The sequence below is a fragment of the Sceloporus undulatus genome, chromosome 4 (assembly GCF_019175285.1).
Source record: "Sceloporus undulatus isolate JIND9_A2432 ecotype Alabama chromosome 4, SceUnd_v1.1, whole genome shotgun sequence".
NCBI classification, from domain to species: domain Eukaryota; kingdom Metazoa; phylum Chordata; class Lepidosauria; order Squamata; family Phrynosomatidae; genus Sceloporus; species Sceloporus undulatus.
The window spans coordinates 220,249,226-220,266,019 of NC_056525.1; the positions used below are offsets into that span (position 1 = coordinate 220,249,226).

At 41.5% G+C, this 16,794-nt stretch overlaps 2 protein-coding genes across 3 annotated transcripts in view; one reads left to right on the plus strand and one right to left on the minus strand.

Moving 5' to 3' along the window:
* CPQ (carboxypeptidase Q) overlaps positions 1-16,794 on the plus strand; it is a 355,408-nt gene that overhangs the window by 290,524 nt on the left and 48,090 nt on the right. Inside the window, exon 7 of the mRNA XM_042464939.1 lies at positions 11,462-11,663. Within this exon, the coding sequence (XP_042320873.1) occupies positions 11,462-11,663 (202 nt within the window). The remainder of the gene's footprint in view (positions 1-11,461; positions 11,664-16,794) is intronic.
* Positions 1-16,794, minus strand: part of STK3 (serine/threonine kinase 3) — an 881,840-nt gene that overhangs the window by 16,953 nt on the left and 848,093 nt on the right. The window lies entirely within an intron of this gene.

The following is a 16,794-nucleotide window of genomic DNA, read 5'->3' on the forward strand; positions in this document are numbered from 1 at the left end:
AATTTCCTGTCTAGGAAATTTTTAAAAAAAGTCCTACATTTTTAAACCTTGTCCTACATTTGTCCCGGTTTTCAGTTCGCCAACTATGGCAACCCTATCCAGTCCCTAAATGATGCTAGAAAAACCTCTTGTAAACAGAAGACAGACATTGGGTGAAACCCATTAGCCTTAAAAGTGCCAGACGATTCTTTGTTACTTAATTGTTGACTCATTTTTTTATGGCAAACATACCATATGTAATGTTTTACAGCTCCATGGTACTGCTCATACCATAGATATACTTTTCAGTTTCAATACTTTAAATGGGGTTCTATAAACTGTAAAAAAACACTCATTTTCAAGGAAAAGGAAAGGAGGAAACTTGGTTCCCCAAATGTATTTACTTATTTTAATAGGTGTATATATAAAACACAGGCACTCACACTCCCTTCTGGGAGAGCAGTTTATGGTTCATTACACCCTAGCTATATACTTTTAGCAGCTAGCATTGTACACGATTTCATCGTCTCTAATATCAAAGTTAATTGTTTATGGAATAGTACTAATCCACACATACCTATGTTGTCATTAACATTTCCATTTAGAAATGGAAACAATTAATGTGCTCAGAACTATTTATTTGATTCTTAGAAGAAAGGTCAGATATTTCAAAGGATAACCATAATTCACACAAGACACTTTTATAAAAGGCATTTTGTATAGAACCCTTTTATTTAATGAGTGAGACAACAAAGTCCAAAATGACAAAGTTGTTCAGTAAACAGTGCCTGGAAATAAGACTGGTCTTCCCGAAACCTGTGTGACTGAGTTTGTTCAGGGAATGAGAGGTGAAAGTCTAGTGCTGCAGGAAACTAAATTGGACAGCTGTACTAGATGAAAGGTTGAATTTATAATCTGCAGGGTTAATGTAGGCTCATTACACACATATATACACATTCTTGAGGAAGCTGCTTTGGAGAATGAGACAGACCTGCAGTCTGTTGGAACAGACATCACCTCACCACAAAATCCTTCACTTTCAAGATACAGTACTAGAAAAGTCGAGCTTTCTTTCCAGGTTGAAGTCCAAAATATAAATTGATGGCAGTAAAATGCAATATGACCAATTCAGCACTGAATCTATGTTATTTGTTGGTGTTGTTGTTAACTGCCCTTGACTTGACCCCAACTCAAGATGACCCTGTAGGTGAGACATCTCCAAGATCTCCTATCCTTTTCTGCTCTGTTCAGGTCATGTAGACCAGAGATTACCAAACTCCAATCCCCCAGGTATTTTTGACTTGAAACTCCCAGAAGCCTTAGCCATCTAGGCCGGTGGTCTGGCATTCTGGGAGCTGAAATCTGAAACACCTGGAAGATCAGATTTGAGAATCACTGCTGTAGACTCAGCCCCATGACCTCCCTGATTGAATCTATCCACCTTTCTCTTATTCTGCTGTCTTCTACCATTCCCAGAATTATTATCTTTTCTAGTGAGTCATCATACCATTTTATGATATGACCAAAGTTATGACAGTCTCAGTTTTGTCATCTTGGACTCCAAGGAGAGTACAGCCTTAATTTTAATCTGTTCAAGGATCCTTAAAACAGATTTTAAAAACTCATCTTTTGCTCTGGATCTTCCCAGAAAATCCAGAGCCCTCTGGAGTAGTTCCAGGCACCTAGTCACATGTGTGTCCCACTGTGATGTCACTGCTGGAACAAGTTGCTCCCCCTGACCTCAGAATGGGGCAACAAGCCATGCGATCAATTTTGGGTGCCTCGTTTTCGGACTCAGAGGGAGCAACTTCCAATGGTGCCATGACAGTGGATGGTACAATGGAGCCTGCATTCAAACAGCTGCCTGGCATCACTCCAGTGTGTCCAGGTAATGGGGAATTTAGGGCAACTTCAATTCCAGAATACTCCAGGCTGCTCCTGGAATATTCTGGCCCATATGAATGTGTCCTCAGAGGGGAAATTATGCTGAACAGCTGTAAAGTTCCTCATCCCTTTGCTACTGAAGAGAGATTGAGTAATTTTAACTGACATTGACTGAGTAGGGAAAGAAATACCTTATAAAGAAAACCAAAGTTCTGGAGGCTATTGTGCCTTTCTGCTACAGAAGTTTTCTTCTGGAAAGAACTGCTTAGCATTAATAGCTTTATTTATACCATGGTGAATTGTTCACCTTTAACATTATCTTCTCAGTATATTAGTTATGTTTTTCCCAGACAGACTTATACCAGCATCTGTTTGTATCTTTTTAATACCTCCATGGTAGCTCACTCCTTAGCATTTTACTTCAGAGTTGTTGTCTCCTGATCCCAGGGGAGAAACCCCCTCATACATGATGTGTTAATTTTACAAAATTACATTGGAAAAAGAAACATGTTGCAAAGCTGTTGTGCCAGACCTTTAATCCATCTAGACCAGTGGTGGGCAAAGTGTCCCCCTGAAGCCCTCCAAGTGCCCACATGGTGTAGTGGGTTTTTGCTTTGGACTAAGACTTTGGTAATCAGGGTTTGATTCCCTGCTCGGCTATGGACATACACTGGGTGACTTTGGCTGAGTCTCACAGTCTCAGCTCCAGAAAACCCTGTGAGGTCACCCTAGGGTTACCGTAAGTCAGAAATGACTTGGATGGACACAACAACAACGACAGTCAATTAATTTCTAAATGTTATACCAAGAAACTGGAAAAGCATGTTGTGTTTGTACATATACCTAGCCTGTGGCTTGATAGGGAACTCCACTCCTTCAACAGTTTATGGATTACCTGTGGTGGCTGGTGGCTTCTTTGACAATGAGGTGGTGAAGCCACTCCAGTTTTTAATCTAAACTTTAAAGGAGCTATTTCAGGTGTTGAGCCTCTTTTGGGGATGGAATCTATACTTTGGACATCTCATTTAATAATAATAATAATAATAATAATAATAATAATAATAATAATAATAAATAATAATAATATAAGTAGAGAGATCTTGCAGCACTTTTGAGACTCACCGAAAGAAATAAATTGGAGCATGAGCTTTCCTAGACTTCAGTCTACTCCTAAAGTGCATTTGTGGCTGCAAAAAGATCACACAGTGGCTTTGTATGGTCCAAACCCTGGACTCCAAGTCATAGTACTCCAGTGATCAAACCACTATGGAGTAGGAGGATTAAATAGGGCAGCTATGGGCCATTTGTGGCCATGGGTCATTGTTTTGTGGTCCTCCCATCCATCCTCCCCAATTCCAAATAATAATAATAATTATTAATTATTATTATTATATTATTATTATTTTCCCAACATTTATATCTGCCTTTCTGCCAAAGTGGACCAAGCGGCTAACAACACATAGAAAACACATTAAAACAACAATGAAAATAGTAAAAAATACATTTAAAAATTACAAAATATAAAAATATAAATACAAATATAAAATTCCAGAGGTAAAATCACCAAACCCATGCTCAAGAGGGTGGTTGAAATGAGGAGGGGGTCTTTGGCTAAGAGAGAGGCGAGAAGGAGGGAAAGACACTCTGTGCATGCTCAGCACTCACTGCTTCTAGACTGAGCATTGAAACAAATTCTGAGGTTCAGAGGCTTGGTGGCCTTCCCTTCAACACAAGCAAGGTCCTTCCAGAAAAGAAAATGGAGAGGGGTGGGGAGTGGGTTTTAACCATGGATAGAGGTCCCACTGGGCGACCATGGGCAGGTAAACTCTCTCAGCCCCAGAGAAACACCCTCTGGAAAAATTTGCCAAGAAAACCCCAATGATAGATTTGCCTTAGGGTTGCCATGAGTCAGAACCAACTTGCAAATAGCATCAGTCACAAAAGAGCTCCAAAGCTGCATCCACACTGCAGAAATAGTGCAGTTTGAAAACACTTTAACTGACTGGCTCCATGCTATGGGATCCTGGGATTTGTAGTTGGGAGCTATTTAGCCATCTCGCCAGCACAAGAATCTGAAGTGCAATTCCAGGGTTCTCCTCATCATTTCATCATTTATTTCATTTCTGTGCCGCCTTTTCCCCCAGAAAAAGGACCAAGGCAGTTTGGTTTTTAATGGTTGACACACTTTAACTTCATTATAGTTTGTGCTATGGAATCTTGGGATTTGTAGTTTTGAGGAGCTGTTTACCATCTCTGTCAGGTGCCACAAACAACTTCAAATCCCAGCATTCCACAGCATGGAGCCAAGGGCAGTTAAAGTGGCATCAAAATGGATTATTTTTTAGTGCAGATGTAAACAGAGTCCTTCCTCTCAAGCTGTTCACATCAGATAAATTCAGATGATAAAGTAAAGTGCAGCTGCTCAAGCAATTAGCGCAGCCACTCTGTTATGACTCAGAGACACTCTGTTGAGGAGGGGCAAAAAAGGAGCTACTTGAGGATGAGCTTATGAAACATGAATGGGTTTAAGGTTTGGACTCAAGTAGCTTCAATATATACCATTATATATAATAAACATACCAAACTCAAAAACATCTAGTCCTCAGCAGTTTGGATAAGGGAGATTCAACCTGTAGTTGATTGTTGTTATTAGAAGTCACCTTTTTTTTCTTTGATATTTCCTTTTAGAGCCTTCCTTCTCCCTTCCTTCTTTTCTTCCTCCTTCCTTCCTTCTCCTTCCTTCCTTCTTTCTTCTTTCCTTCTTCCTTCCTTCCTTTAGTTTCCCTACCCCATTTTTCCTTCCTTTTTCTGTGTGTCTTCCTTCCCTCTTCTTCCTCCTCCCCTCTCTCCCGGACGGAGACCTTTTTTGGCAAAGCCCAGAGAGGAAGGGAGAAGGAAGAGGGGCAAAGATGTTGCTGGGAGGGAGACCAGCCCTCTCCCCTCCCTCTCTCTCTCTCCTGAGTCCGCTCGACGGAAGGAGGAAGCAGGAGGAAGGAGCTGAACAACAGGCACTGCCCCCACCTCAAGGTCCCTCCCTCCCTCTCTCTCTGAGCCTCCTCTCCCTGAGACTTCCCCCCCCCTTTCCTCTCTATCCAAGTCCCTGCTTTTGATGGAGAGAGGAGGAGAGGAAGGAGCTTGATGGGGGGGTCCTGAGAGGAGGAGTGGAAGCCGGACTCTGAAGGAACCGAAAGGGAAGGGAGCACAGGGACTCCCTCCCTCTCTCTCTCTCTCTCTCTCCTCTCCTCTGAGCTTCCAACCCTGGTGTCAAGCTCCTCCTCCTCCCTCCTCCCTCCCCCCTCCATTAAAGCCAGGGAGCAGAGGGAAAAGGGGAACTTTTGTTTTGTCTTTCCTCTGTTCCCTCGCCGTGGTTTTAATGGAGGGGAGGGGGAGGAAGGAGCTTGAACGCCCCCAGGGCCTGATAGGGGGGGTTCCGACCCCCCAACCCCTCCCCCCCCGGCTACGTCCTTGGCTGGATGATCAAAACCAACAATATGGTGTTCTGTTCCACCTCACGGTCATTTACTAATGGCAGAGTGGGAATAATGTGGTCCTCCAGATGTTGTTTGACTGCAACACCCAGCAGCCCTGGTCAGCATTGACAGTGGAAGGAAATACTAGGAGCTGCAGTTCAACAGCACCTGGAAAGCCACATGATTCCTACTTCTGATGTATGAGATGACTCCAAGTTATATTTTGCCTCCCAACATTTTTTTATCTACACTAGATGATACTTGCTGAAGAAGTCATGGAAATGTTTGACATGTGATACTAGCATCAGTATGGAGTTGGCAGGACACTTGATCTCTCTTTTCCCATTTGTTAGTGTTCCCTGGAATAACACCAAGTTTTCATTTTGGGGTTCATTGAGGGGACTATACTCAGCATAAACCAGTGGCTCTGATAGCTAGGAATGCCACCTTGAGTTAGTATGCTAGCTGTGACAGGACAAATTGGATCTAGTCTAGCCTCAGTTACAGTACTCATGAACTGCTTACAGTCAGACAAGACAACTGTAATACAGTTGTCCCTCCATATTTGCTAGGGTTAGGGAACGAGACCTCTGTGAATATGGAAAACCCGCAAATAACAAAAACACTGTTTTTACCTGAGAGGATACCTCTCTAGGAATCTCTAGGTCCTCCAGTGCAACTCTGTGGTCAATGTCCAACATACACTGACCATAGAATGGCACTGGAGTAGCTACAAATGGTCTTTCAGTGCAACTCTTAGTTAAAGTTGACTATAGAGTTGCACTGGAGGACCTAGACAGCCCTAGAGAGAACATATTAATGAAATCCGTGAATAATCAAAGCCGCAAATATCAAAGCCGCAAATATGGAGGGATGACTGTATAGTCTTGTGCAGTACTGCCTTTGAAAATGTCATCTGGAATAAAATGCTCCCCCTGTGATGTTTGTTGTTTTTGTTATGTACATACTATAAAGTCAGATTTGACTTATGGCAACCTTACGAATAAGACACCTTCAAGAGATCCTGCTATTAACAGCCCTTCTCAGCCTTAACCATTACACTGTACTGACTCTTTCAAAGTAGTTTACTATATAAACAATATCAAGTGTGGAACATAGTAATAGAAAAGGACTAGAACAATTAATATGCAAATTAGGTACCCAGATTTGTCAAACTAGAAAATGGCAATCTTTGGTTTTGCTGGGTAGGGGATCACAGGAATTGCAGTCCACCAACATTTGAAGGGAGGGTGACAAGCTTGACAGAGAGGGAGAGATGTCCCAACAACTCTTTGAGGTCTACACAGAGAGACATTATCAGTTCAAATCTGTCACAGCTTTCCTTCATTGAGAAAGATCTTTATCTATGGCAGACTGTGATGGAAGATTTGGGCCTTCTTAGGGAACAGATTTCCCTCTGCTGATGACTCTGGAGCTCCCAAGGAAGATATGGCTCTCACAGAATTTGGAACATAAGTTTGCTGTGTACCTTCTTTTCTACAGTGGATCATAGCCACTTGGATGGTCAGAAAGAAAAGAAGGAAAGAAAATGAAACATATAAATTCTAGTCTTCAAAAACCTCTCAAAGGGCTTGCAGGCTTCAGAAGAGCATATTATTCTATGATGAAGCTATTCAGTTTGGTAATACGTATCTGCATTATTATGTGTCTGATTTAATTAATATTTGTTCAGAACTTGTAAGAAGTATGTGCTAGGTACTTAATTATATCTCAGTGTTAGTCTAAGAAGTAGTGATAGGAATGCTACACATGGTCTGAAAAGCCAAAGGGTTGCTGATCTAGAAAATATTTGATTTACTAGAAGCAATCTTCACAACATTTTCTATGGACAAATCACTTTTCTTCCTATACTCAAACTCCAGAGTTAGCAGTCTTCCTGCATAATCCAGAGGCAAATTTATTCATGTTGTTTTGAGAGATTTCCTAAGAGTATTTGCTTGTATTAAACCTCTTGGCTTTTAAATTATCCTGAGGTGTTTTTTTTTTTAACTATTTGGGGATTTGCCCTTAATAGATATGGCTGAATCTCTATCTGTCTTGGGTTCATTATATTTTGTTTCTCCACCAGCTTGTGAATTTTTTTTAAAAATCTACCACAAAAATTCATCTGCATTTCTATGTGCATTTTTCCAAAGTGCATACTTTTTACACAGGATTGCTATTAGATGCATGTCTGAAATCAGTTTTGTTTTGTTTTTTAAATTTACTCCAGGTTGTTCATGTCCATCCCCAGACCTACCATACAAGTATACACATTTTGGTGCACACTTGTTTTACATTAGTCAGATCCTGTTGGTGACATAGATGCCTATAAATGTGGCTTATGTGTGCATATGTCTCTTTATCAAAATCTACAAAACCCTTTACAACTTAGGTTCAGACTATCTCAAAGATCAGCTATTCCCATACAAGCCTGCCTTGTATGGGGAGGGCTTTCTGTAGGACCCACCACCTTGACAGGTATATTTGGTGTGGTGAGGACCTAGGAGGGATCCTTCTTCATGGCTGCTTCCAGGTTGTGGAAATCTCTGCTACAGAGATGATGCTGGTGCTCCCTTTGATCCACTTTCATGGGCTCTGATCCACTTTCATTATTAAAACCTTTATATTTGAACGATGATAGGGTGACTAATAAACTATGTAGAAAAGGCTTTAAGGAGGAGGAGTCATTTTGCATTGTACTTAACATGGTTTTAAATGATTTTATATTGTTTTAAAATATCAATGTTTTGATGCACTGGTATTATATATTATTTTTTAAAAAAACTTTTTATTACTAATTTTTAATTTCTGTACCTTCTTTTAATTCATGGATGATCCACCGTGGATCCCATTTTTGAAAAAGACAAGATAAAACGGGAACAAACCAATGTAAAACAAATTTTAAAAATTCTTTAAAAAACCCAAATCAGTAAAGTCTCTTGCCCTAACGTACACAGTTTTTACACTTTTCTTTCTTTTGGTGAATTGCAATACAAATTTCTGAGAAGTTCAGCTGCCCAAGGATAATTGCATATTGATTTGGGAAATGTGATATTGCTGGTTTGTAATCAAACTGCAAATTGAACAAAACTCTCCATTGCCTCATAGAATCATAGATTTGGAAGAGACCGCAAGGGCCATCCAGTCCAACCCCTGCCATGCAGGAAATCTAAATCAAAGCATCCCCAACAGATGGCCATCTAGCCTTCGTTTGAAGACCTCCAAGGAGGAAGACTCCACTACACTCCGAGGGAGTTTGTTCCACTGCAGCCCTTAATGTCAGAAAGTTCTTTCTAAGTTGAGGTGGAATCTCTTTTCCTGTAGCTTGCATCCATTGCTCTGGGTCCTAGTCTCTGGAGCAGCAGAAAACAAACTTGCTCCCTCCTCAATATGACATCCCTTCAAATATTTAAACAGGGCTATCATATCACCTCTTAGCCTTCTCTTTTCCAGGCTAAACATCCCCAGCTCCCTAAGTCATTCCTCAAAAGGCATAGTTTCCAGACCCTTCATCATTTTAGTCTCCCTCCTTTGGACACGCTCCAGTTTCTCCACATCCTTTTTAAATTGTGGTGCCCAGAACTGGGCACAATATTCCAGGTGGGGCCTGACCAGAGCAGAATAGAGTGGCACTATTACTTCCCTTGATCTACACACTGTACTTCTCTTGATGCAGCCTAAAATTGTATTGGCCTTGTTATTGCACTGTTGACTCATTGCACTGTTGACTTGTGTTCAATTTGTGGTCTACGTGGACTCCCAGATCCCTTTCACATGTAGTCTCGTTCAACCAGGTGTCATCCATCCTATATCTGTTCATTTCATTTTTCCGCCCTAAGTGCAGTACCTTACATTTCTCCGTGTTGAATTTCATTTTGTTAGCTTTGGCCCAGCTTTCTAATCTATTAAGATCATTCTGAATTTTGATCCTGTCCTCAGGGGCATTAGCTACTCCTCCTAATTTGGTGTCATCTGCAAATTTGATAAGTATGCCCCCAATTCTGTCATCCAAGTTATTGATAAAGATGTTGAATAGCACTGGGCCCAGGACAGAGCCCTGTGGACCCCACTGGTCACTTCTCTCCAGGATGAAGAGGAGCCATTGTTGAGCACCCTTTGGGTTCGGCCGGTCAACCAATTACAAATCCATGTAACAGTTACATTGTCTAGCCCATATTTCACTAGCTTGTTTGCAAGAATGTCATGGGGAATCCTGTGAAAAGCCTTACTGAAATCATGATATACTATACACACAGCATTCCCTTCATCTACCAAGCTGATAATTTTATCAAAAAGAGATATTAGATTTGTCTGGCATGACTTCTTTCTCTGAAACCCATGTTGACTTTTTGTGATAGATGTTCACAGACGCTCTGTTTAATGATCTGCTCTAGAATCTTTCCTGGTATTGATGTCAGACTAACTGGACGATAATTGTTGGAATCCTCTTTTCCCCCCTTTTTGAAGATGGGGACAGTTTGCCCTCCTCCAGTCCGCTGGGACTTTTCCTTTTCTCCAGGAGTTCTCAAAGATTATTGCCAATGGCTCCGATATTTCATTTGCCAGTTCTTTTAATACCCTTGGAGATTTATATTCATTTAGATTAACCAGATATTCCTGTACTATCTCTTTACTTATTCTGTGCTGAAATTCCCCTATTCTGTCCTCTGCTCCATTATCTTCAGGTTGAGTACCCTTTGCTTTTTCAAAGAGAAGACTGAGGCAAAGAAGGTGTTAAGTAATTCTGCCTTTTCTCTGTCCTGTTAGCATTTTGCCATCTTCTCCAAGCAGTCCGCCCTACCATTTCCTTCTTCTTTCTTTTGCTGTGGACATATCCAAAAAAGCCTTTTTATTGTTCTTAGCCCGTCTAGCAAACCTGAGTTCATTCTGTGCTTTAGCTTTTCTAAATTTACTCCTACACGTGCTCGCTATTTGTTTGAATTCCTTTTTGGTGATTTCCCCATTTTTCCATTTCTTATACATGTTCCATTTAAAACTTAGCTCAGTTGAAAGTTCCTTAGTCATCCATCCTGGTTTCTTGAGACATCTCCCATTTTTCTTCCTCAGTGGAACTGTTTGAAATTATGCCTTCATTATCTCTCCCTTGAGAAACTCCCATCCATCTTGAACTCCCTTCTCTTTTAGTATTCCTGACCATGGGATCACCCCCAGTATTTCTCTAAGTTTACTAAAATCAGCTTTCCTAAAGTCTAGAGTGCATGTCTGAGTATGCCTGGCTTCTCCTTGTCATTGGCTTGCTGTTGCTGTTGTGTGCCTTCAAGTCATTTGTGACATGGTCACCCTAAGGAGAACCTCTCACAGGGTGTTCCTGGCTTTTGCTTTCCTCTGAGACTGAGAGAGTATGACTTGCTCAAGATCACCCAGTCGGTTTCCATAGCAGAACAGAGATTCAAATGCATACATTCATTATAATATGGCAGTCAAACACAACTACAAGTTAAGTGTCCCTTATCCTAAATGCTTGGAACTAGACGGATTTTGGATTTCAGATTTTTTACTTTATTTTGAAATACCTGAATTTGTGTGCACACGCACACACACACACACACAATGAGACATCTTGAAGATGGGACCCAAATCTAAACACAAAATTCATTTATGAATAAGGTTTCATATATACCTTATACATATTGCAAGACACAAGGTTTGTTTACACTGAACTGTCAGAAAGCAAAGGTGTCATCATTTCAGCCACCTGTGAAAAAAGTTTTAGTTTTGGAATATTTTGGATTTCTGAAATATTTAGAATTCCAAATAATGGAGACTTTTCATACCAGGTCATATTGAGAAAGGATTTCTCAAAAGAAATCACAGTATACCTTGGAGTCCATAAGCTATTTCATGTCTGATGACAAAATTAATAAAGTAATTTAAAGTTATCACTTGAATGTCGTGTGTGGTATTAATTTCCTGTAAATTTCTGGTAAGTTCTCCCCCTGCTGCTAATTCAGTTTCCCAGATTCTGATTATCCATCCTCTAATGATAATTCCTTTCAGCAGTTTCCAATACTTTGGTATTTCCAGTTTTGCAATCACTACTGTCATTGAAATCAGTTCTTTGTGTTTAAGTTTTTCATTTTTAAATGTTCATTTCATATTTGTAGGTGAATATTTCCAACTTTGACATTGTTATGGAGTCTGATGAAGGAACGTTCATGCCCAGTGGCCTGGCTTTCACAGGCAGTGATAAGGCCCGTAGAATTATGAAGGAGATCATGAAATTACTGAAACCTATCAACATTACGGATGTCTTTGAAAATGGTGAAGGAACAGATATCAGTTACTGGATGCAAGCTGGAATACCAGGTGAGATTCCTGAATGAATTTTGAAAATTGCTGAGTTCTCCCAACAATTTTCCTTTCCCCCCCTTACTCCCCCCCCCCCTTGTGACAGATGCAGCTTTTATAATAATTTTTTATGAGTAATACCCCTCTATCAGAAATTAAGTTTATGTGTTAAATTTAAAAAAATGCTTCCCCCCCCCCCCCCCCCCTCAAACTGAGATAGCATATCCTGCTTTACTTGTCTAAATTCATGGGCTAAGGGCCACTACAGATGGGCAGCTCAACACTGCCCATTTTCCCCCCAGGAGGAGGCCACAGCAACCACATGCTGCTGCCTCCAAAGGGACCAAAAAGAACCAGCTTCTGGACAGGTTCTTTTTGTGTCCTGAAGGGGCACCATGATGATGGCCCTTGTGCACAGTGCCTTTTAGGCGCTGCACACAAGCCTCATCATGGGGCACGCTATGTAGACAGGCATGCACCAAGATGGCACCCGAGCGGCATGGTAAGGGCTTTGAGTGTGTGCTCAGCCCTTGCTGTGTGTACAGGTTGGCACAAATACATCTCCTTTCATTTATTTTGTTCAAATTTTATATTATTTTTGTGTTTTCTTTTACTCTGGGTTTTGTTCATTTTGCACTGTTGTCATTTTTGCTGCATCCACACTGCAAAAATCATGCAACCTGATTTCTGATTGAGTCATGCAGCCACTTTAACTGCAATGGCTTAATGCTATGGAAGTCTAGGATTTGTAGTTTTGTGAGACATATAGCTTTCTCTATCAGAGAACATTAGTGCCACAACAAACTACAGTTCCCAGACTTCCATAGTACTGAGCCAAGACATTTAAAGTGGTGTTAACTTTGATTATTTCTGCAGTGCAGATGCAGCTTCAGAATGTTTCTGTCCTTGGTCTGCAGTTGTGTTATTACTTTGAATACTCTCTCAAACATGTAAATATCACAAGGCTTCTGAAGGTTGGCTATATAATATATGCCTGAGCTTTGTTTTTAAACTTTTTAAATCATGTAAGGGCAATATGCCTACGATCTCCTTTTGGGATTTAAGGTTTAAAATAATTCTTACTAGAGCAGTGGATTAAAAATAGCAGGACATTCCACTCTACTTGACAACAAGGGGGAAAGTATGCCAACCAAATATAACTCACTGAAATATAGTCTTGTATTTTTTTTCCGTTCCCTGTCTGATTCACACTGAATAGTTGGCTAAAAATTAAAAGCAAGAAGTGTATAGCACAATCCATGACCTCCTGCACATACGGTTGCATTATATATTATATTTAGGAATGTATAAGGAGATCACGAGAGGAAGCAAACATGTATTTTGGGAAGGCTCTGGAGAACAAAGTGAACAGGCCTAAGTTGGGGCTCTTTTTTTTCTAGACTGAAATTCTCAAAATGCTCAGTGGCCAGGATCCTGCTTGTGTCTTATAGAAGTGGGTCGACAACTTGCTTTGATGCATAATGACTATATTCAATTCAAAGTCGTAGAAGGAGATTTCCACATGTGCAGCCATTGCACATGGATGCTCACTGTGCATGGATGAACTCTGCATGTTGCACTTGTACATTCAGTTCACTAACAAGGCAGTATTTTACAACTGCTGTGTAGCTTTGTCAGAGTAAAGATACACTCTGTCCTCTTAGTGTAAGGAGATAATTCTTCACTACTTTCACTCTGGAAAGAAGCTATGAATAATTTTAGCAATTTTCTTTCCTTCTGTAAAATCGGCTCAGCACTGAATACAACTCCGCAATATTAAACACAAAGAGCTATTTCCAGTGGCCCTGTTACTTTGGAATAGCTGAAGAACTCTTTATAATTAGAAAATCTTTTAACAACAGTAAACCCCCCCCCTGTTTTTAATTTTAACTTAAGTAATCCACAATATGTACATGTGGGTGGCCTCTTCCTTTCTAGCAAATGCAAACCAAATGCACTTGAATTAAATGAAATCAATTACATCTGATGGCCTTTTGATTTGTCTTGTTTGTCAGCCCAATGAGACATAGCTTCATCATAAGGAAGTCTTCCTCAATCAATTTCCTTCAGTTTGTGTTTTGTTTCTAAACTTCAGTTGCATAGAAAACACTTTTATGACTCCGCACATGTTCCAACCAAGAGTTTGTGCTCAGGGCTTGTGATGAGAACATGATGTTGTGCGTGCAGCTGTAAAACAGTCCTGCTTGCTTGGTGTTCTTGTTCAGAAAGGCATGCTGGGGCTCCAACTAGACAAGCACTCTGATGTTCTCACCAAGTAAACAAGCCACTAGGTGGAACAAGAAGAGGCCTATTTGGTTTTTTAAAACTCCAATGTGTTAGCATACCTTACACTCCTCCTGCTGGATATGCGGTTTGATAATTAATATCCAGAGTTGGGTATGTTTGAGGTCATGATGACCTGAGGAAGCTAGGTGTTACACACGTGTAAGAATCATGCTGACCAGAGGACATGCAGAGACAGATAAATACAAGAAAATGGGTTTGCTGACCACCCCGCACTCCCCCAGGCTCTTTGCATTTCCTCTTGCCATGGAAGCAAAAGAAGCAATTGTAAAGCCATCAGTAAATATATCCTTTACCTCACCTTCTTTTGATATCCCTACACCCACCTTCTTGCCCGATAATCAGTCTCAGATCTAATCAGTGCATTGTCACCTTTGTGCTAAAGCCATTAAGCCATTCCAGACCTTTTTGTTGGTCCCTTGAAAAAGCGATCAAAGCTTTTGTCACACAGAATATCACACAGTGCACCTCTTGAGAGTATGAAATAGGATATAAATATGTCCTTATAGGTCCCTATGTTGAGAGAAAGGCCGGATATAAGAAAATAACAACAACAACAACAACAACAACAACATATCTGCCCCAGTCCTAATCACGTTGTTCACTGATCCTTCAGTGTAATCTTCAGATATGGTCTGAGCCACTCTAAGCCACATTGTAGGCAGTGCTGCATTTTGCTTCTCTTCAGGATTGGTATCACCCTTTACAGCCCCTGACTTCTATGTATCCAACTTTTCATACCTGTCTTCTAAGTAGCCTTGTATGATTTTTAAGATTGTTTCGGTTTTTGGATGTTTGCGTGTACCCTTGTACATTTCTAAATAAAACTATTTATGAAAATTGGAGTACTCTCTGCAGTTAGTATTGGTATACGCCAGTACAGTGGTACCCCGGGATACGAATGCGCCGCCTTACGAAATTTCCGGGTTACGAAAAAAATCCATTAAAAAAACTGTTCCGGGTTACGAAGGTTATTTCGGGTTACGAAAAATTTTTTGGTGCTTTTCGGCGCTTTTTCGCACGAAATCGCGGCTTTTCCCCATTAGCGCCTATGGCATTTCGGCTTGCGAATGCTTTTCGGGTTACGAAAGCGGCGGCGGAACGAATTAATTTCGTAACCCGAGGCACCACTGTACTTCAAAAATAGTGGGGTGGGCCCCCCAGGGGGGGGCGCGAAGCTCAGGATACAGTGTTATGCAGAGGTGTATTTATAACAATTTTATAGACAAATGATACTATTTACAGTCGCGCGGGGGGGCGCGAAATGTTTTCTTCTTCCTAGGGGGGCCATGACAGAAAATAATTGAGAAGCACTGGTATACGCAGATGAAAAAAAGATCCCTGCAGTTATCCTCCTCTCCCAAACTGCCTCTGCGCTATGCATGCCATATCCCACCTGGGGGCGGGACATTCCCGGTTTTTTATCACTTGGGAAGGTCCCATCCCGGGTTTGCCCCTTGCCCGGGTTTGCCCCGGGTTGAGTTGGCCGCCGCAGGTTGAGTTGGCTGCTCCTACTCAGCCCTGTGCGCAGCCGCGCAAGAGCGCACAGGGCCAGGACAAAGTAGAAGAACCGGCGGGAGGCGTGAAGGTCGCAGTAGGGGCCCCATCAGTGGCGGCGATGGCTGCAGAGTGGCAGCAGCCCGCGGCCGCTCTGTGGCCATCGCTGCTACCGCCACCAACGCGGCCGCTACTACGACCTTCCGCTGCCTGCCAGCGCTTCTGCTTTGTCCTGGCCCTGTGCACTCTTGCGTGGCTGCGTGCAGGGCTGAGTAGGAGCTCCTACTCTTCAGGCTGGCTGGCCAATAGCTGGACAGCCTGCCTCCTGCTGCAAGAGCCTGTGACTGCTAGCAGGGGGCGGGGCTGTTCTAGCTCCAGTCTCCCCCATTGGCCAGCCAGCCTCAAGAGGAAGAGCTTCTCCTCTTTCATACCCACGCGGGCCGAGGGCTGCAGAGGGCTTTGCCGGCAAGCTGGGGCCTTATTTCTCTTCCTCTTGTCCCCCCCCCTTTCTCTTCTTCTTTCTCCTCTTCCTCTTCTTCTTCTTTTTCTTCCCCTCTTTTTTATTTTCTCCTCCTCTTCTTCTTTTTCTTCCTCTCTTCCTCCTCCTCCTCTTCTTTTTATCTTTTTTCCTATTCCTCTTCTTCTTTCTCCTCCTTTGCTTCTTTCTCCTTCCCCTTCTTTTTTCTCCTCCTCCCCTCCTTCCTCCACTGTTGTTGTTGTTGTTGTTGTGTGCCTAACTCCTTTCTGACTTATGGCAACCATGCCCGGAAGGCGAAGGAAGTAAAATAAGGCCAGGTCAGTGCTGTTTTCCAGCTGTGACTGGACTACAAATCCCATTATCTCTAACTAATGACCATTCTGGAGTACAAGCTGAGACTCATTTAACAATTTCCTTTTATTAAATTAATTGGGACAGGTGAGAGGAGAATACAAAGTCTAGGGATGCATTCATCTACTTATTGTTATGTGGCTTCCTTTCCAAGGAATAATAATAATAATAATAATAATAATAATAATAATAATATCTATTATTATTATTATTATTATTATTATTATTATTATTACCCTGCTCTTCAGCCAAAAGGCTATCATTTGCCAAAAGGTATGGCAAACCTAAGATTTATCATGGTGTTTTCTTAGCAAGATTTCAGAGGAGGCTCATTACCTTCCTTGAGGCTGAGAGAGTGCAACTTGCCCAAGGTCACCCTATGGGTTTTCATGGCTGAGTCAGGATTCAAACCTTCATCTCCAGAATCATAACACAGAGCTCAAACTACTACGCCACTCTGGCTCTCAAAATGATGATGATGATGATGATGATGATGATGATGATGATGATGATGATGAT